We start from the raw sequence: 22,989 nt of genomic DNA on the forward strand, positions 1-22,989 counted from the left end.
CCAGGATGAAATAATTATATATAAAAACATTTTCCAATATAGCTCAGCATGTGATCCATAACATAAGGACTAGACTTTTTCTCACATCTGCCTAGAGACATTTCATCTTGAAAAAGTTCTCGCAACACACAAGTGATAAGATATCTGATCAGATTTAACCAATAGAAGTCGAGATAGCGTCAGTGATAAAATATTTAGCTTTTCAGTGACTCCCTTAGAATCCAATCTACATTTAAAACAGAACTAAACCCGCTGAAGTGTTTCTGTAGGTAACTTGGCAGTCGGTTTAACGTTCGTAAGGCTTCAGCACAATCCACTTCTTGAAGATCACGGCCTCTCAGTGAGTGCGACCTGCGCACACTCCGTCAGCCCCCTCTCCTGCAACCTCACTGCTCCCACTGCCAAGTTCAAACTACTTGGACACATTATTCTTTCCCTCATTTGACTCCTTAAACCGACGCTTGCTGGGAACGCATTCCTCTTATTTTACCGCCTGTTTGGTTCAAGTTCGTTAAAACCTGCCCCAGAGCTAGCGAGAGAACGTCTCATTTCCATTTCCAGTCTTTTGCGCTTAACATTTCCTAATATACTCCGGTGTTCTCTAATTGATTGATTCTTTTTTCGCCTTCAAGCTGATATCTCTTTCCAAGACTACCTTAAACGCCCAAGCCTTCTCTATCGGCTGAGGCGCAATTAGTCTTTCCAACAATCTTAAACAAACGTTTAGCAACGTCAGCTTGTCCCGCATAATTTCCACACACGTCAATCTAAATTCATTTTTTATTTATAATCCCCCATTATTTCAGGCGAATTGAAATTCTAGCGTTGCTCGTCGAATTTTAAAGAACAGTTTATCATTTTCGTTGTGGCAAATCTCAGCACTCTGAAAGGTAGCTCCGTTCTGTGATAGCTCTCATGAAGACGAATAAATTGCACGATCCTAAAACGGTATTTGCATTACTCATTTATCTGAATCATATCTAACACACACACACACACACACATATATGTTATATTTAGTTAAATATAAACCCTGGATGTCACTTGGTGACAGAAATAGCCAGTCGATGTTGGCATTGTTTACCAAGAAAGCTGCCGTGAAAGAGGGCAAGCGGACGTGCAAAATAAAACGAAAGGCAAGAATCATAAATTAATCAGTTTAAATGCAACAAAAGACATGAGAAGAAATCAATTGATGCCGAATGTGAAAATCCAGTCCATTTCGGTTACCTGCAATATTGAGCAAGATTTATTTAGAAAAGTCGAACTTGAAGCTTTGTGTTGGATGGTACACTGACATTTCTCTCTCTCTCTCACTTTAAATAAATCAGTTGAGTTACACTCTTTTTAGAGTAGAAGAGACGCCGGTTATTGTTTGGTAACCCGATCGTGAAAAGGGATGTTTTCAAAAAGGGGCCACAGGAGAAATGGTAGTCGAGCGGGAGAATGCAGGAGAGCAGGAAAGTGAAGCGCTGGGAAACAGGAACGGGTTAGACCGGGGACGGGGGGACCGGGGGGGGGGGGGGGGGGGGTTGGGGGGAGGTGGGGGGAAATAAAAAAGACAGAAAGAAACGGGAGCAAATAAGGGAGAGAAGGGCGAGAGCCATGGGGTGAAATGAAACGCGCTGTACACAAAGCAGACAGGCAGTGGAGAAACAGGCGAGGATTTAACAATATTTAATCGTTTAAATGAAGCAACCGAAATGGTGAAGCAGAGGTAAAGGGGTGGGGGGGGGGGGGGGAAGGAATGAATGGAAGAATGAAGAGCTGTAGAAAGTGGCCGCTGGCGGCCTAAAGCTTCCCTGATCAACCCTGAGCTGGTAAGGCCGGAGGGGGCGGGGCACTGCTATGTAAATAAGATGGGCTGATTGACAGGCGCTGCCCGCCGCCGCTCTATCTAACCAGAACACAGCAGCAGCGCTTAGCAAAAGCACTCAGGCTCTAGAACAGTTCCTGCAGCTCCATGCAGACACCTTCCTAACCCAGCACTCAGCCAAACCAGGGGGGAATCTCAGCTATATGCTAGTTCTCTAGTAACAATCGAATTCTCTTCTCTCTCTTTCTCTCTGTCCTTTTCTTTTGTTCTTTAAAACATTTCTTTTGTGTTTTTTTTTCTCTTTTGGAAAGCAATGTCTTATCCTCAGGGTTATCTGTACCAGCCGGCAGGGTCGCTGGCTCTTTACTCGTGCCCGGCGTACAGTGCTTCCGCGCTGACCGCCCCGAGAAGCGACGAGCTGGGCAGAGCCTCGTCCGGCTCCGCGTTCAGTCCCTACGCGGGCTCAGCAGCATTCACAGCCCCCTCTACAGGCTTCACTAATCCGCTTCAGTACTCAACTGACCCCGCAACTGGATTCCCGTCCTACATGGTACGTCAATAAATTTCAACTGACTACATTTGCGGATGAGTTTTTCTTAACATAATTTTATTTTGCATTTTTTTTAATTTGGAGAAGGCTTTGAGTTTAATGGAGTTTAGCTTTTGGAATGTTTGAATGTGTTACTTGTTAAATTACGATCTAGCTTGATGGAGCAGAGATTGTACTAACCTAGGCAGACCCAAGATTGTGTTTTTATTTTGGGTAAGGGAAAAGCATGCAAAAAGTGAACAGATTTACTACACTAAAATAAAACGTGTACACTGATTTGGAAATATCCGACACGCCAATGAGGCAGCTGTTACAGCTGGGCAGCTGAAAAAAGTTTGATGATTTTTGGAAAAGGCGAAATGCAGTCATTCGGGGGGAGAAAGTGGCGAAGTGCACACGGTCAAAGCTAAAAGAATCCTAATTTTCGGAAGCAACGCCCGGTGGTAATTCTATCGCTGTTTACACATATAGTCAGAAAAGGTCAGGAGATAATGGCCTTACTGTCTTGCTCAGGACAGCCAAATCTCAACAGCTATAAAATGTTCGTGAACTGCAGTTGTTTCAAAATCATTCTGCTGGATTGATTGTTTCTAAGTTTGCCAAAGTGTTTGATAATAATGCACGAGGGGAGAGCCGCCGCCATTTTTAGGTGACATGAAAATAGAACTTTAAGAATTAAAATAAAAAAACACATAACAATATAATCTCTTATTTCATGCTAGAGGGAAGCTATCCTTAGACTTTTGAAGCGTTTTAAATGGGATTTCAGTTCGCATAACATTAACCAGACCCAATAAATAAACGGACAAAAATACTGCTTTTATATTCCAAGTTCCAGTGATCAGTAAATTCGAATTTCAGTGTCGATTTGCTGAAATAGTGACGGGCATTTTGTTGTACTTTTAGGGTTCCCCGTACGATGCTCACACTACAGGGATGGCCGGAACCCTCAGTTACCACCCCTACGGTAACGCTGCTTACCCTTATCAACTCAACGATCCGGCTTACAGGAAGAACGCCACCCGAGACGCCACGGCCACTCTCAAAGCCTGGCTCAACGAGCACAGGAAGAACCCGTACCCGACCAAAGGAGAGAAGATCATGCTGGCCATCATCACCAAGATGACCCTGACCCAGGTCTCCACCTGGTTCGCCAACGCCAGGAGGAGACTCAAGAAAGAGAATAAAATGACCTGGGCTCCGAGAAACAAGAGTGAGGACGAGGAAGAGGAAGACTTAGGGGAAAGTGAAAGAAACAAGGAGGAATGTTTGAAGAAAAAACACGACCAGAACGAAACTTCAGCCGAGGATGAAGGTTTGTGATGTTGAAAATTTTCTCCCCATCACTCGCTATTATGCAATGACGACTGACAAAGTAGCATTTAATTAAAACAAATGTCGGGATCGATATTTAATGTATTCAAGCTTTGTGTGCCTTATTAGGGCAACACTATACACACAACTACCCATGCCACCATACATACCGATTTAAACATTTATACAATGGTCATCATTTATTATTTTTGGAGAGGCTCATTTTTTTGGACGAGCAAATGAAACTAAATTATGGCTTCTCGCACATTGTCAGAGACTAGTTACAGACGGAGAAGCTGGATTAAATATTTCACCGTTAAATAAGCCAGGTTGTCATGCAGAGTACACTTTCCTTTATTTGGAGATGAAGGGGAATTGATCAATCTCACTACAGAACCAATTAGCCACGTTGGAATATGGCTGTTCAACGAGTGCAGCACCCAGTATCCGCAAACCCTTAAAAATGCGCATTAGTTTTGTCAGCGGGGTATGTGTTAGAGTGAAAGGGTGGTGCATCATTTATGGGCGTTTTATTTTCAATTGTCAGTGCTTCTGAGAATACTTTTCTCTTTGAGAGGTAACATTTGATGATCTGACTTATTTAACCATAGGATATTCTTGTTATATTCCAGGCATTAGTTTACACGTTGACACGTTGACTGACAGCTCTTGTTCGCCCGAATGCGAAGGGGAGAAAGTGAGCAGAGTGGAAGACAACATTTGTGAATCTGGATCAGAATCGAAGGAAAAATGTGACAATTGTATTGTTGATGATGATGATGTTGTTGATGAGGATGATGATGGGAGCGATGATGATGAGGAGAGGGACCTTTCTCACAAAGCTATGAATTCCTCGCCTCTCTCCAGGGTGGATGCCACACTCCTTAACGTTCAAGAAGACGAGAGCTCGGGGAGTAGAAATAAAAACAGCCTGAACAGTATCATCTCCTCAGCTTCACAGACTCAAGTCAGCAAACCCAAACTCTGGTCTTTGGCGGAAATCGCCACCTCGGATATTAAACAGCAGATCGGACAGATTTGTTCTTCATCGCCGAACTCCTCTTCATCATCGTCTAGCTCTACCTACCCGGCCACCTCAATCCTTGGCAGGCCCATTTACTACACTTCACCCTTTTACACTAACTACACGAACTATGCCAACTTTAATCATCTGCAAAGCCAAGGCATTCTGCGGTACAGCACGAACGAGACTGTCTTAAACACTGCTTCCATACACAAGCAGAGCACTGACTCTCTGAAAAATACCAGTTCCCAGCTAGAACAGCACTTCAGGGCCACGAACTACGACTCCAAAAAAGGTACGTGCTGATGCAAGCTTTCTGCTTACAAGAGACCTGCAGTGAAAAGCAGGCCATTAACCATAGCAATCAGCCGCCCTTAAGATGTAGTTACAGTACAAAGCTCCCACTGCAACTGTATATTTGAATTGCATATGTGCAAGGTATATGAAATATTTATTTCTCAAGACTGAAAATGTATACTAGCAATAGTAGTTGGTAGGTCGATAGATATACATAGAAAGAGCTGTGACTAAATGATGGTTGTATTTTTTGACAGACCCCAGTGATGTCTGCACAGTAGGAGTGCAACCATATCTATAGATGTATAATCAGCAGTGCAAGTAAGTGGTCATATGCAATGAAAGCATCTAAATTACCAAGTTTAGAATCAAAGCAGTGTGCTTCAAAAGGAGAAAAAAAACACAAATTAAATATTGGTCGAACTGAAAATTGCATTAACTTATTTCATGCCATTATTTATTGGTAACAATAGGGTTTATAATAACTATGGCCCACCCTGCCACAAATCCTGCAATATTTAACTTGTGCTTTATGTGTCTCCAAAATTGTGACAGCTGTATGCTTACAATTGAACGAGTTGCTTGACTGGGATTCTCTTTTATTTCCTTGGTCTGCAGGTAGGTGTCACAATTGCTTTGAAAATGTCAGCGAGCCATCCCCCAGCTATTAAGCAAAAAAATGTATATAATACCGGATCACATCTTGTGCCACTGTATAGAGAAGACCCACAGAGCACTATTTTAATTCTGCAGATGATGTTATTAAGAAAGCAAACCCCTGCAACATATCTGTGCATTCGTTGGTTTAATTATTAATCTGTATATGTGACTTTTGGAAAATAATGTCTTCTCAGGTTTTTCTTCACTTGATCCGTTTATTTGCCACGTTCTAGGTGTAATGCGGCTTTATTGTAAAACAATTTGTAGATATCCAGTAGAACAATGTGATTGAAGAACTTGAGTATCTGAAAAGTGGAAAACATTTGATATTTATTTTTGTAATGATGACATAAAGCTTCTAGTAATTTATGCAAGTTGTATTGCAATGGAATCTGAACATTTTGTAAATAAATCTGCTTGTTTTTTTGGAAACGTGATGACAGTTACAATCTGTTTGGTTGTTATAGGGACTCTTTGCTAATTTATATCTTTAAATGTAAATAAAATCGACTAGTCTGCAACTGCAATTTCTTCGAAATGTTTGAATTATTTGGCAATTCCTCTTCAAGGATTCATTTGACTTTGAAATACCTTATTTAGCTTTGGTTTTGGAAACTGAATTAAAATATCTTTAAACATGCGTTTGATATTTATTTCAATTCATAATTGCGATTAACTAGGTAGTAAAAGCTGAGGAACGATATCAAACATTCGGCGACATTCCAATATCCAGCCTATTGAATATTTAAATGGCAGACAAAAGCAGTTAAGCATTAAGTCTTTAAAAAGGCTTTTTTTCAATTTCAGCATCATAGTTAGGCCGCTTTTGTATGGGGTATTTGCCGGTTTTCACTGCGTCTGGCATTTACCTGTCGTGTTAGGTGATCAAATAGAGAGCAATTATATTCCAGTTGTAGAAATTCGAAATTCTGACAATGTTCCGTTTTAACTTGGATATGAAAGTGATTTATTTGAGCTCACACGGTGTCGTATTTGTGTAATAATGTGCTTTGCAACACTTCAGAGCTCAACAAAAAATCTACTGGATGAAACGTTTTTACATTTGAAACGTTAACTGGAATATGTGAAGTGTAATGGTAACATGATACAACACGCAGTGAAATAAAATACATTTAGGGAAAACGGGGACAACGATCCCGGAAGGTTGAAAAACTACAGACCATCAGCAGGTTGCTTTGTTTTATCCAAAATCTGTTTTTTAAAGGCTACAATTTATTCGATGGCACGGATCATTATGTTTAACTGAAACCTAAAGATGTGCAATTAATTATTATAATTAGCGTATTTTCTAAAGGAACATAAATATCCAAAATTAGCAAATGTGACAAGTAGACGACCTACAACAACGGCGTTGAGTTCGCTGTAATCAATCTCAAAATATTTCAAAGGCCCCATGCATTTCACTCCATGGAATGAGTAATAATGTGCGTTTTTAAAAGGGGAGTATTAGATCCCAGCGGGAGAAATACTAGTTGCTGTTGCGTTTGGAGCGGCCAGTCGGGGTTCATTATGGAGTATATTCGACAATTTATAAAATCTTGTCTAAACATCTGCCATCTCAAATGCCTCAATCTGGCGGCTGAGGAGAAATTGCTTTAACAGGAGAAATTGACACGCAGGCTCTGATAGCTTCCCAAGTGACTTATTTCGCTCTGAAAATTGTTGGCGTTGGTCACTTCTCGTTAGCGAAGGGCATTTGAAAGTGATCCCCTGCAACACTTGAAGCCATCAGCCTTCGCGATGTTAAGTGTCTAATGACCCATTAATTGATCAAGCCTGATATTGTTATACAGTACTTCTTTGATTCGGAAAGAGCGATGGTCTTTTTCTCTTGCCGTTTATCATTTATTAGAAGTGTATTTCTTCATTGCTTGACAAGAAGCAAACATTGTTAGAGGTGCTGCAAAACATTAACAGTGTTTGACAAGCCTCGCAACAATAATCAGAGCAAAATTATCTTCGTGTTTGGAGATACTAATGTTAGGTAGCAGGTATAAACTATACGCTTCTTTTCACTGTTCCATCACTGCACAACCTCCCTCCTCGCTCCCATCAAATGATCCACATTGTTAGCAATTAAACAAAAGGTAATGACTGAATGAAAACTCATGCCTAGTTGTTTAACTAGGTTACTTTTCCCCCCTCCCCCAGAAGTAAACAACCATTCCAAGCAATTAATTCGTGTTTAAAGGTTTTTATTTGTGACTAACTCGAAATCCAGTATCCAAAAATATAGAATTTTCTTTTGCCACAGAACATCTGGTGATGATGCCAGTGATTTTTATCGCTGTGTTAATTAGAATAGCCTTTGTATATTTGGCCTGTGGACCAAAGTAGTCATTAATTCGCCAGTTGCATAACAGGGACTCAAAAGGTCACAAAGTAAAGAAAGTATACTCTATTTAAATAGTGTTTGATATGAATAGGAGCCTGTCCCTAGGGCTTTAGAAGAACAATTCCAAAGTCTAGCAGGGGCGAGTTAAGCGTAAAGGCAAACAGTCCACAACATCTAGTTCAGGCGTTATAGTCTAGCTGATTTATTGAAATGTAATCTTTAATCTCAGGTGGGTTCCTGCGGGAATCCCGGTGTTGTCACATATTACTCGAGGCGCTGCCGCTGTACCTTATTCTAGCCACTTCAAATGTCAACATTTGTTCTTAATGAAAGCGTTATTGTTTCTGTGAGAGGGACACGGACCGCCCTTTTTTTGCTAGGGGAGAATCTTTACCCTGATCGTTTGATTAAATGCAAAATACAGACTAAAAAGCGGAAAACCGCGTGTAAATGTGACAATGTTGCTGTGTGACAGGCTCTTTTTAGAAAGCCCTGCTGGACAGGGGTTGCAGAGATGTATGAGCTTATTCACGGCAGCTGAAGAAGCATTTCACAAGCCTAATGGGAGCAGTTTGAAAGCCATAATGAAGACAATCAGCTGCATTTTCTACACTTTCCTTGACAATTAAATAGCCCAGAAAGGCAGTGAAGTCTTCGCCTTGAATGAGCTAATTATCTTCAGTAAAGGTAGAAAGTGCACTGACAATACAGTACCACCAATTCTCCTTACCCTGTCCGCAAATGATATTCATCAGCCATACTTAACGGGAATTCCCATATATACGTTATTGTGTATTCATTTAGCAACATAGAGATCTGTTGTACCTTAAATATGTTTGAGAAAATGCAAAGTCCTGCACTTCGATGGAAAGTCACTGCATATGGAAACAGTGGTCGTGATGGGGGTGGGGGGCGGTTTGGTTTGTGTGTGTGTGTGTGTGCGGGGGGAGGGGGTGGTGGGGTTGCAAATTAATCATAGATAATTTAAAAACTAAGCTAATCGAAAGCCCACTATATAGGAATAGGTATCATTGGACATGCTAGGTGCCAGCTTCAGCTATTCCATTTAAGGTTATATTTCGGATGCACAGGACAAAAATAAGACGTCCATGGTTTTCAATCCACCTTTGCGAAGTGCTGAACACCAATGGTAGCATTATAACGATCAATTCGTTTCCAAGAGGAAACCCTTATTGTTTTATCTTCTTTTATTTTAAGACCACCCAACAAAATAGCAAAACAGCAGTTCGACAACTGTCAATTGATAAATATATCTATGCATATAAACATTACTTCCGTTAGAATTGTTATAATAAAGAAAATCGAGTCATAATTAACAGCCAGGCACTTATCCTTATCGATTTAAAAGGATTCCACATAGGGATGGGTCACTGGCGAATATCATGTGAGTGGAGTGCTTTCCAGAAACAAAAATAAATGGATTCAGTTTAGTCCCATCACAATTTCAAGTTGTCAAAAGCTGCTGCCAAAAGTATTGTACGACGACAATTTATCTTAATTATTGCTAACTATAGCCAACCCATTACTTAAACATAACTAGATCTGTTAAGAAAACTTTGGAAAGTCTTAACTTGCATAAACCACACTAGCTAACAATAGTGGCAAAGATTAGTTTGAAGACCTAACTTCTCTGGACAGAAATCGGTTTCACATCTGGACATTATTTCTTGCCTGGTCCAGGAAAAATAATGCGCAGAAATGTGAACGATGGTTTTTAACTTCTGAGTATAGAAGCCCAAAGAACAAATTCTGCCATTTTCTAATTTCTGTTTACGTTGTACAATAGTTGGTACTTAACCGACCAGTTTTGCCTGTTGCTGGAGTGTAACTTCATTCCAATTCAAATTAACTTGTAGTTTATGTATACATTAAAAAAACTACAGTGAATTAGCTATGGCAAATTCCGTATTATTCATGCACAATATCTACTTTTAATAAGAATTGTCTTCATTTGAAATATTTATGTGGCAGAAGCAAATCAAATACCCAAATAAACTTCACACATTAAGCGCAATTAAAAATAATGATTAATATAAAATTTAAAAAAAACATTTATTTTAATAGAGGGCGCATGTATTTGATTTATTTTTAAAAATAGATTAATTGAACAAATTGTGCGTTTTTGATAAATCGTAATTGGCATGTAAAGTCAGCTAACTATTATCAAGAATTAATATATACCGGTGCACTCTAATATGCATTGCAGATAAATGCAAGCAGTCACTATGGGTATAAATAGAAGTTGTGTTTACTGGAGCAGGTCCCCCGAGCACAGCCAATAGGCGAAGATTTGCTAATGAAGTCATTCCTGATCTGGTTATAATTTGGTAAGCAATGTTGCTTCTTGCCCTCGCCTGTTCTCCCCAGTGTCTGGCAAAGGCAGGTTCACAGTGTTCATTTTGTAGCCTATAAATAATCATTATGATGGAAAAGACCGAAATGACAAACAAATAGACGGCAGCTGGGATTGATGAGGGTGATCAAAGTTAGTGGGCAAGTCCTGTTCAAAGTATCCGCATGCCTAAGCCCCATAAAGGTGCCAGCAGCCTCTTTTTCTTCCAGATCAAGGAATGGGGCAAAGGCAGTGGATTTTTAACCCCTGACATTTCTCTAGAACAAAGACATGGGAACTTACACTATACTAATTACAGCACCTCCGGGGACCCTTGGAGTCAGCAGAGCCAGATTAACGCAAATACATTTTAGAGAAGCTTTCACCATATACGCAGGAATTCATCTAGATAATCACACCTGATTATTTTTACTTTCGTATCAGTTTAATAACGCCTTAAGCTAGACGCCCATTCATCGGAAAATACACTTAGCATGTTGTAATAAAATGCAAATATATAATGCATAACCTGAGAAGCAATATAAATACCAGATCAGTACGCAGTATGTTAAGAGCAGAAAAATATTTATATATTTACATAAAATAGCAACAGTTAATTTTCAACCTGTGGTTGTATTTCGTAAGCTTTCTTTGGCTTTGTCCTGCTAGTCCTTCGTCCTCTCGCAAACGGATGTGTACATTTTGTTTTGTGCAAATCCTTGAGGCTATTAAAATGTTTTATAGTTTCAAAGCCCTAATTGCTATTGTAAATCTTTAATAAGGCCCAAATATCCCAGATGCACAAAACTCTTCCCAGTGTTATGTCATGTCTCCTCCTGTCAGTGAAAAATGCCACATGTAACTTTTTTACTAGGTTGGGTGGAGAGGGGGCAGCGCATTAACAAGCCCGTTACACATCATAGCTCGCAAAATCTAATATTACCGTTTTTTTCTGTTATTGGCGTTATATTTCATCGACAGTAACAAAGCCTTTGCTACGATTAGCGCAATTTTGAGATTGCATCATTTCGTTCAAAATTGTTATTTTCAATTGAATGTGCCATTCCCTGCGATGCCCAGCTGAACGATGGCTAGGGCGATTTTAGCATTTAATTCCAGAACATGGAAGAGTACGAGCAAAATCTAATTTCTTACACTTCAGATTTAAGCATAAGCGCCTATCTAAACAGCTGGAATTGAAAGGGATTTCTGTTTTGCTGTCGCGCGGGATAATAGGAAGTTCCCATATACCTTACACACATACATTTATTACCTTCATCTGAGGACTTAAAGGCAGTTTTGTGCAGGGGTCTGGTAGGGGCGGTTGTCATAAATGTTCTTTCTGTACTGTAAACATTGCCTGGCCATTAGAGTCTTGGAGTCGGGCAGACTATACAGATTCCTCATCTGTAAGGATTTTTGCAATCCACATTAGATTTCTGTCATGCTTTGCAGCAGAACACGATATCCCCTGAAGAACCAAGAAAAAATATCCTGACAGCTAGCATTAGTTAAGAGTGCAATGAATAAACCCTTGCGCGCAGTTTCGGGCTAATTAAGATTCTGTTTAAAGTCCCTGTTTAGCAGATCTGCACGGAATGTTAATGTAGCTTTGACTAACTGTAAGAAGAAAACTGCATTTTAAGAGCCATTCTTAGGCGATAACATCTCTCACTTCTGTATTCAAGGTCTGTCCGAGCCTGTTACGAAGTCATTATCTCAAATTACTCCATCACTTCATTTTAGGGTTTGGGCAAGCAGGCTCTCCTTCGTGAAGAGCTGCCTAGCCTCACAAAGCCTATACTCTCTGAGGGGATAAAGGATGAATTAACCCAGTATCTCTACCTTAGAGAGTTTGCTCCTTCGAGTTCCTGCACAAATATAGCCAGAATTCAGCAAGCAGATTATATCTATTGCTGGCGTCTCAGCCGAAATCCCCGAAGGCTTTTTGACCCTTTGAAGTTTTCTCTATTTTGCTTACACAGAAGTTTACATGATTAAGTCAGGTTTTTACAAGGCTCAACAAGGAAAATTTAATCACCTTTGGACACTCAACACCAAAAATACACAAGGCGATAAATCCTGCAACTTCAGCAAGCTAAAGAAATACTAGATTTGATTTTTTTTCCTAAGCAGATAACTTTATATATTGTTGGAGGACTAAATATTACTTATAGCGTTCACAATCGCAGGAAATTACATTGGCATGTACAACTAACCCCTGAAACTGCAGTTAACTTTACCAAAATGTTGAATGCCAATAAATGTGGATGGTGTATTATTGTCTCGTGACAAAATTGGTGATTTTTCATTTCACAAGTGCACATGACAGGCTGACACTCTGAAAATAGGTTTCATTGGTAGCATAAAATAAAAGAGCAATGTTTCACATGTCCTAAATCCATTTGCAAAATGTCTGAAGAAAAATGCTATTTTTGGAAGCAGCTTCCTTGCAGAAGGCTCGCCTTGTCAACAAACGCCTGTTCGAGGCTTCATTACGCACTGGTTGAAGGCAAATACACACAGCACAACATTCGTTTGATAACCTGTTACTGTTCAGCAAGTTTCAACAACAGAGAAAATGGACCATTGTGGACACACATTCAATTCTATATCAACAAATCTTTAAGGATTATCTCAGCATCGTTGGTGTAGTTGTGCGCGCGATGTGCTTGCAACATCAAACAAATGACAATTTTTCCATTGCATTTTGCACAGGAAGGAATTATTTATGTGCATCGTTCGTTTCGGAAAATTCGATGCTGTAAAACTCCGTAAATCCTCTAAGCCCAGGGACGCAGCAGCTTCGCGGCAGGCTAGCAAACTGCGTGCTACAGCCGCATCATCATTCATTAAGGTTATGTTTAAAATTAGATGGATGAACTGAAAAGCCACAAAACTATATTCGTTTCTTTTTATTTGGTATTAAATTGCAAAGCAGGCTAAGGGCGCTGGGAACAGGTCGACCTGCTGACTACTCCTGCGTCGGTATATCATTTCAAATTCTTGCTAAACTCATTTTGACTATCGTATTAACTGGAGACATCTTCTGATACTGCAGCATGAGAGACGTGGAGATGTTCCACTCACCCCGCCTCCACAACACACACGAACAATTTTGCAGTATGTCAGGTCCCCAAGCAAGGCAAGAAGGCTCACTTTGAGACAAGCTTTGCTTTCAGGGCACTCAGCTTTCAGCGAAATCACCCAGGAATATTAGTCTTATTTCATTTAATCACCAAGTCCTAACAACGAAGATTTCAATTCATTAAAGGCACTCAGAAATTCTGCCCAGCTGTTTCCTGCCGCTTGGCTGAGGACGAGGTGGAGAAAGATCCGCAACTCAATCCTCAGAAACGCTCGGCTGTGTTCAGCATAATTCATCCGCCTAATTACACTTTCATCTCTTTCTTCTTAAATGATCTCAGTTATAGACAGATGGCCCTTTCGCCGAGCCCCTCTGTTCCTACGGTATTAAATAAAGAATGCGATACTTGCAGAAACCCCGCTATATCTGCAGGCATTTACTACTCATTTACATCTGTGATCAGCCGCATGAGAAACAAAGACAGAAAAACAAACTATACATTAAAAAAGACAGCAAAGAGCAATTAAACATGCACACGAGCGCTGGGGAGAATACGGAAGCCGATATAAATGCACTTCTAAGAAGCAAAACTTTTCCCTTTAAAAAGTTTTGAATTGTCAACTGATTGGCTGAAAACTACAAGCACGTGACAATGAGGACGTTCCACTCACGAAAGGGTTTTGTATCTTTGGTGCAATAGTCGCCCCAAAGTGTGTGTTTCACATTCTTGAGTGACAAGCCTGATGATTCCTCTTGGTCACATTAACATCTCGAGCTGACTCGTGTCATAGAAATCAGCGTGCAGCCATACATTGAATTGAGCAGCTATTTTTGATGACCTGGCTGCTGTATTTCACACCAAGTGTATTTGAACTACTTTTGTAGAAAACGTCATTGGAAGCGTTCGAATGAGCTTTGAAGTATAGATTCATGAGTGGCTGGCTCTAGTGCTATTTTATCCCCTCAGCAAGAAAGATTCATGGGTTAGATATGTGGAGTTTTTGAACAGAAAGATCATGTTTGCAAGCAAGAAATTCCTGCTCTTACCCTGGCTTTACCACTCGTAAACTCATTTTAACCTTCACACAAACGTATAAAAGAGCTAGCCGCTAATGTCAGGACCTTGGAGATATTCCTTGAGTAAAATCAGCCCCTTTGCAGATCACATAATTTTTAAAAAAGCTATCGTGCATACTACAGCCTGATGATTGAAGTCTATTTGGACAATAGGCCTAAACTAACTCAGCCTAGTTTCAGAACAAAATATAAAAATTTGATACAGGGAAAATCCTTTAGCATTAAAATGCTTGACAGTCGGATATTAAACTTTCTTCTCTGTTCTTTTCTTGAGACCACTTTATCTCTAGTCTCTGTCAGCATTCCTGAGCTTGGACTTATCAGTTGCTTCACATCTCTAGAAGCCACAGCCCCTGGCTCTGATCCTGTGCACCTGTTAGGACCTGCTGGCACTGTCTGCACTTTGTTCAGCAAGTACAATTTGGCAAGTTGTGCCACAGCTTGGGGCTTTTCGGTAATTGCCTACAAAGATTTTTTTCTTCCTTGTACATATCTAACAACAGATGCATTTAATTAACACCATAAACAGTGTTATTCATTTGGTTCCCAATAGCAAGACAGTGTGTATAGCGAAAGTAAACAGATTGTACAACAAAGTGTTCTGTTGCTGTCAGCAACAGTTCTGAAAATGAAACACTTCCCTTTGACTTTCAATTGGCTGACAATCAGCACATAATGAATATTAGCTCCCAGGCCTAAAGAGAAAGATGTGTGGGAAAACTTTAATTAAAAGCTTGTCAGTACAACTTTACCTGGGTGACATCATCTGATTACAATCTATTGCCGCTTTAGTCGTCTGTGAGTTAATGGATTGCATTCTTGCCTTGCCAAAAGCAAACCCTGCAAGTTAGCTTAACACTAAAGATGGCCAGCAATAACATTCCAGGGAACAGTTTCTTTGCCATATTTATTTTATTAGCAAATGCTATTTGTTACTCTTTTAATAGCTACATTTTAGGAGCAGTCCTTTAAGGTTAATTTTTTGAAATGTTCCTTTAAAGCTGATTTAATTTTTATATATTTAGTTCTATTGCTTTCTGTCAGGCATGCTGTTTTCATAATGCAAACTTAAGCAGTTCAATATTTTATTTTTAATTTTTATTAGAGGTGCCAAATACTGAAAAACTGCTTGAAGACTTATAAAAATCCCAGTTAAGTGTTTCTAGAAAATAGGCTACGTTATTAATGCAGGACAAAAAACTGATTTTACACATAGCTGCCTTAATAACAAATAAGCAGAGTTCTTAATTGTGGGTTTGCTCATGGTGCAGACCCCCTCTCCTTTGCCATCTCTGGCAGCCATACAAAAAGGGTGTTGCCGTGAAAAGTGTATCAAAGTGGTGGTGCTTTATATGATTTCTTTATTAGTAACAGAGCTATAAACAATGAGAATTATATTAGAGGTCCATGAAGTACAGTTTCCAAGAATGTTAGCAGTGATATGTTTCTGTGTTGATTTTGCAAATGTAGTGTTATTATTTGTGTTATAAATCATACCTTCATAAGAAGTAATTATATTTTGAGTTCATAATTATATTATTCAAAATGAACAATAATAACTATGGATAATTTGTCACTGACAGAACGGTGTAATACTCTGAATTCTCTCATTTGGTTATGGGCGTGTCACGAACACCTGGGCAATGCCTTAGGCATGACAGACAGCCACAAATCAATGCATGCTGTTCACACCATCACAAGTTATTTTTAGTGCACACCAATGCTCCTTGAACAAGAATTCTGTGTGCTTTAAAGACAGGTAGCTATTAGCCTTTAGTGAGATGGCTTCCCATTTTTGTCAATCCACCGGTCCTTTTGGTAAAAACTGAATGATAATTAATGTGCATTGGCATGCCTATTACCAGTCTTCACAAGATAGATACATTTTTTTTACAATTGGAGACCTTTTACTTGACATATGGATTGGAATGTCTATGGAATAAATTTTATGCTCTTAGCTTAATCATTATGGTGGTCAGGTGACACGGGGTCACACCCTTGCTTCTCAGCCAGAAGCTGTGAGTTTGAGTCCCACTCCTGGATTTGATGGCCATGGAAGGTGTGTTCATAAAGTGGCCAAACACATTGATTATCAACCTGCAAATCCTTCCAACATGCCTATGGCAGGTGGTAAGAGTGGGAGAGTCTCCTGGTCAGCCATGCTTGATGTGGAGTAGCATCCCCCAAGCTATAGCCTCTGGTGACAGGCTGGTGACCCGTTCGAGGAAAAGCTAATCATAGAAACAGACATAAGGATGTCCTTGTCTGCCTCATGTGCAACTAGACATGGAAAAATTCTAAGTTTAAAATTGTATTTGCTGATATTTATGACACCAAGGCAGTGTTCACACTAGAGTGAGTGTCTATTAAATGGATGCCATACTAATCACACATTCTAGAAATGTCAGTTTTGATCTTGCTATTCCAGCATGTCAACATAAAAAATTGCAGCAGCATTGGTATTTGGCCAGTGGTGTCACCGGTACAAATGAATGTTTAGGGAAAGGCTGGGCACAATTTATTCCTGATGTAGATCCCACCCACTAGTTGGAGAACCAGTGGGAAACCTGCATCACTTCTGTGAGGGAAGCCTGACTGAATTATGTGTCTCTCAGGCACTTAACTGGTCAGCGTTGGGCCTTCCCCATGATTTAAGACCCCGCAGTGGAAATCCTACCCACCGGGAGCTACTGACCAATCAGAGGCTGGCAGCTCTCCATTGCTGACAGCGGCATTGGGGGTGGCTACTGCTGGTAGTGCTGCAGGGACTACTTCAGGAATTGTTGTTGGATCTCTGAACTCAGGTGAGTGAGGGTGGGTTAGGAGTCACATTAGGTGGTTGCAGGAGGGATGTTGAGGGGGAGGTTTGAAGGCAAGGGCATGGGTGGCTTTAAGTGGACCTCCCTTTACAATACTGGGTCCCTTGATCAGACACAGACTGCCTGTCAACAAGGGAGCCACCTGCCCCCAGTAGGTCACTGGCAAAATGGACATATGACGCTGGGCGGCCTTCAGGAGGCACGGGAAAGCCATGTAAATCCTATTTAATCGTCGAGTTACCATTAATTTCTGGTGGGCTCAAGGATAATTGGTGTCAATTGGCTCATTAATAAGCCTAATAGACATCCAACCATGAGCGGACAAGTTTCCCATATGGACCCCTTCCTGTCTCCTACCTCCAGTGGGAGACTGGCATGCAGCCTCTCCCACAATTAAGTGGGCTCAGACGCCATGCTTCCTACCATGACAGGCTGGATTAAATTCTGCCCAATGTTCCTGTAATGATTTATTTCCTCCATCACTAGTTTTCTATCTGGTTTTATTTCCCTGAAGTTAGGGCAACTTATATATTTCAAAATCCTCATGAACAATGGACAGAGGGATTGTATATAAAATATAATTTTGCTTAGATTATTTTTGAGCTTGAGTGATATTAACCTAGAAATTTGACCATGCAGTGACCATTCTTAGGTGATAATTGGCTAATTAAGCTCCTAATAAGGCAGCTAGGAAGTGCATGCTGATTTCTGTCTGGAAGGGAGCCACCCATCTTATTGGGTAAGATAGACACACTGGTGACAGGAATATAAGCCAACAGTGTTTAAAAAAATTGCAGAATAATTAAGTTAAATTAGGGAGCTGTGAATCCCGCAGGACCTGTTTTCGATTCTTAAATGCCCCAGCCTTTCACTCGCCAAGCCCTGAAATCACAAAGAATAACACGGTGCTAACTTGTAGAATGGCACCCATGGCTGGAATTTTCTATGCTGCAATCAGATGCATGGCCGACCGGAACTGGCTCGAAATCACTCAAGAAAATGTCGGGTGTTCCGATGTCATAGCAAAGTTGTGCCATATCATGGTCAGTGGGATTCAGGAGCGCGCCCACCGACAATCAAAGTTCCAATTCAGCCGATTAACACCCCAATTGACTGGGATTTTTAGTGGCCCATGCACTTTTACGCTTGATGCACGGGCCAATTGGCCAAGGACCTTCACGTTTTTGCATCATTCTCAATCCAGGGTGGGATAACATGCCCAGAAGATGTTTGAAGGTTGAGGAGTTATGAGTGCTGCTGTCAGTTGTTTGTAGTTGCACTAGAGATAGTTTGTGGTATTTTTTTGTGTGCAAATATCCTTTGAACAATATCGCAGCTCCCTGAGGCAGGCCCACAGAGGTGTTAGCCTTCAGGGAGCTCATTAGAAATGTCCGTCTGCACCCTCACTTGGCATGGTGCCTGCCTCTCCAGCAGCGTTGAGCCTCTCTCAGCGTATTGGCCAGTCAGTGTGAAATCACATTCGAGATCCGATTGTGGCAGGACAAGGAAATCGCAGCTGCTTCCGGGCCCGCCAATCAAATGCACCTGACAAGCACAAAATTCAGCCACAGTTCCTCCTCAGCCTGGACCTGGGTGGAGTAGGGCCGTGCATCCTGGTCCCACATTAAATAATTGTGGTCTGATACTCTCCTTAGCCACAGATCTTTCCAACCTGATTTCTAAAAACAACTCACTGGTTATTCTGCTGAGTTCACGAGCTCCATGAAAATGAAGCTCAAGGCATCATATTAAGGATATCTCAGGCCTCATCATTCAGACAACAGGATCATACCCTGCATACTCACACCCTAAAATGGTGCATTCAAATATCTAGGCCATTAAGACCAGAACTTAACACTCGTCGGGCAGGTGCATGCCGGACCTGACTGAGTGTAAAATGATGCACGATGATATCACATGAGCATCTCAACATCATCGAGCACTTACATGGTATTTCTGTTGGCGGGCACGCGCGGGAATCGGCAGCGCGTCCACTGACAATCAAAAGGCCTATTAAGGCCATTAAAGTTATAATTGAAAGAAATTTTCGCTGCCTGTCCAACCTACGGTTGGCAGGCAGGTGAGCAGACCAAGAAGCCTTTGCATTTTTTAGGAAACCTCAATCACGGACAGGGTGAGGTTTCCAAACAGCAAATAAAAATTAAATAAAGATTTTAACATTTCATTAATAATACGCCCCTGCCCATGTGACAAAGTCACATGAGGGACATATTTTATAACATTTTTAAAATCTTTGTTTTTAATGTTCAAAACTCTTCATCGCCCTGAGGCAGCTCTGTGCCTCAGGGAGCTTTTCCAGCATGCACCTGCATGCATGCGCGAACTTGCACACTCGCCATCACCAACCCCCACACAGGCAACACTGCCGCGCACACTTCATGCTGGACGGTCCTTAATCGGTCTGGCCCTGATCACGAGCGGTAGTAGGCTTCCCGACCGCTCCCGCCCGCCCCCGCTGAGCCCATCTGACGAGGGAAAAATCCTGGCCTAGGTCTCCAACATTAAAGGTTCTGTTACGTGACCTACTGGCACAAAATGTACTTACTGAAGTTAAGTATGGTGTATGAGTCAGGTTCAGGTAGAATTTGGGGCTGAATTGCAAATTTTGACTTCTCACATCCAATTTATTTGATATAATTTTGGGATTATTGATCTGAACTGCAGTCAAATGACAAAGCTACACTGTCCCAAATAAAAGATGCTGACTGAAATTTAGATATATTCAGATAAAAATATTATTGTTATTGGCGAACCATGGGGTAGCACCCTTGATACATTGCACCATTAATATTGAAAAGTAAAGGACAGAAGACAGGGTAAATCAAGAAGTAATGGCTAAGTGGAGGTGCTTGTGGCTTTTAAGGTGCATTTTCACTACAACGGAGCACATGTATCTAACAGTTTGACTTTGCAACAATGCTACAGGTACAGTAAGTACAGTCTGAAACTGGAGTCAGGACCTTATCTACCAGTGGAAAGAAATGGAATAAAGAAGGAATCACACCCGACTTCACTTCAATAATAGCTTTAAAACCTATGGTTTTAAAAATGTTGCAATTATTGGTATATGGGCGTTATAGGTGAGGCTGGCATTTATTATCTATTCCTGAGTAGGTAGTGGGTCAGACTTGGTAAAAGAATGGAACGTTTCTTTTTCTGAATGATATTAGCGAACCAGTTGGATTTTTATGTCAATCTGGCAGTCTTATGGTCACTTTCACTGATACCAGTCTTTAGTTCACAGATTTTCAAAATTGCATTCAAATTCTCAAACTGACAGGGAATGGCCTGAGAACTCTTGTTCTTTGGATTCCTAGTCCATTAACCACCATGTGATCTTAACATTATTGCAAGAGCAAGAGCACTTTGCAGCAGCACTCAATTTTCAGTGTAAATGCATCCTTAGAAGGACATTGGAAGAAAGGAAGCACATGGAAGGTAAAGTGTTCATCAGCTTATAGGTTGTGGGAAAGGAGAAATTGGAATAGGACTGTGTGAATTTAAATACATCCAGATAGATTGACTAAATTCAGATCAATTTTGAAATCAAAATGGCTTCCTTCTTTCTTACTGCTATTCACAGTAGTTTAGGGATCCGTTTGTATCTTTGCGCAGTGGTCCTGAACATATGCATTAAAACCAACAAATGATTCCATGAAACTATAATTACATTGATTCTGGAGAGGGGTTATTATGGCCTGGTCCCTGTGAATATGTGAAAAGGCAGAATTAATTCAGATCAGCATTCAGTGGTTCTTTGGCAATTTTCCCATTTAGCAGCAAGTTTATTTAGAAAGAATTAGTTTATTATAATGCGGCGTCATTATGTGCGACATCCACACTGTCAAACTGTAAAACAGATGAGACAAGAAACATTATCCTTCACCAATTTCACACTGTGCGTGGTGGTTTTGTGATAGAAAGGTAATTTACATTGCGGTATTATAAAATTCTAATGCTGCATTACAAATATTCTGTAAACTATATAGCTTTGTAGTTTGCAAACACATTAAAATTGTGTTTCATTGATTAACACAAACCAAAGGACAAGTGGTGGATGTACCTTTCTTTCCAAGCGATGAATATAGCACAAGTAATCTCACACTTAGTAATATTCCACATTTTCCTATTTATTGAAAACACGAATGTATCCATTTTGTAATATTGCACAAAGAATGCAGAACAACCTCAGCATGTGATCCTTAGTGTGGCAATTTATAGGCTTCTTTGATTGGCAGATTTGCATTGATTAAAATATCAATTAAAAAATAAATACATTCTATCCGGTACTGCAATTTTGCAGTGCAGTGGGACATAGCACATGTCTCAGAGTGCTGGGAAACAGATCTAATCACACAGTCTGTAGTGTAGCCATGCTATTTGGTGGAAACTGAACTCCTATCAGGCACCCATTCAGCAACTGATTGAGGATGGCCAGAAACAGATAGACCCCCCTTAATTTTAACAACAGGGAAAATGCAGCCCAGTGAGAAAATAACATTATTAGTGGGGGTGCTATATGCATAAAATGACACATTAAATCTTTCAGCTGTCATTGTAATGGTTTCAGGATGTATTCTTTCTCCTCAAGTTCGACATTAGTACAAAGACAAAATCACTGACTCCTAGGCAAAGTGGAAGGACACTATCTCAATCAGGGTGTCTCACTTAGCATGATTTTGGCTCCAGGTCAAGCACTGATGATGGACTCAAGCTGCATTTACTCAATAACCTCAGGATTGGTTTTGAAGCCAATCCTTTTTGCACAGTTTAAGTGTGAATGCACCCTTAGAACCTATAGTTTCAAATAGATTCTATTGCAGAAGCTATATGATCCACTATACCTACTTTCTTTAAGTTTATGTTTACTATGACAAGTGCGCTTATACTTACCTTCTCTTTAAGCAAAAAAATGAGCTGGTTACATTTTATTGATAGACCTGTGTGGCCTGTGGACAGCCTATGATACAATAGGCTAAAGAAGGCAAAACTTTTCTTGAAAATGCAGATGACCATTCCCTGCCATCATAAACTCTAAATTATCTGATTGTGAGAATAAGAAACCTGTTCGTTTTGAAAACCATTGTTTATATTTTTCCTGGCGTTTTCCTTACTTCCTGGAAAGTGCTGACTTGCCTGATACAATTCCACTGGTGTACAGTGTAACCCAAGTGTGTGAGGCTGGACAGTCAGTGTTAAAAGGTTACTTGGGTATGGGATATTGGAGCCAAGCCTGAAACTGTTTACATCTGACATCCACACATTTCTTACCTAAATTATGAACGAGTGATCAGAAGTGGACTGACTGCAACTTCTCCTCCCTAACTCAGGAGTGCTAAGACCCACAACAGGCAGTGTTGTCCTGGATGGGATCATGTAGCTCAGCAATGCTGTCATTTTAAAAATAACTTTTGATAAATCTTATGCTGAACAATATGAGAGGTGACAATGTGGGGAATAAACAAAAAATTAAAAACAAACTTGCATTTATATATCATCTTTCACAAACTCAGGACTTTCCATAACAATTTACAACTAATTAATCATTCTGTGAAGCATGGCCAATGTTATAATGAATGGAACAATTTTCTACATTTTTGCATCTAGTGTCATC

At 40.4% G+C, this 22,989-nt stretch overlaps 1 protein-coding gene across 1 annotated transcript; it reads left to right on the forward strand.

Annotated features, from left to right (window-relative positions):
* Window positions 1–1,856: 1,856 nt before the first annotated feature.
* On the forward strand, window positions 1,857–6,224 carry irx2a (iroquois homeobox 2a). Its single transcript, XM_041183331.1, has 5 exons — window positions 1,857–2,366; window positions 3,273–3,681; window positions 4,313–4,999; window positions 5,259–5,322; window positions 5,620–6,224. The coding sequence occupies exons 1-4, from the start codon at window positions 2,130–2,132 to the stop codon at window positions 5,300–5,302; spliced, it is 1,377 nt and encodes a 458-aa protein (XP_041039265.1). The 5' UTR covers window positions 1,857–2,129; the 3' UTR covers window positions 5,303–5,322; window positions 5,620–6,224.
* The last annotated feature ends 16,765 nt before the right edge of the window (window positions 6,225–22,989 follow it).

The sequence above is a fragment of the Carcharodon carcharias genome, chromosome 3 (genome assembly GCF_017639515.1).
Source record: "Carcharodon carcharias isolate sCarCar2 chromosome 3, sCarCar2.pri, whole genome shotgun sequence".
NCBI classification, from domain to species: Eukaryota; Metazoa; Chordata; class Chondrichthyes; order Lamniformes; family Lamnidae; genus Carcharodon; species Carcharodon carcharias.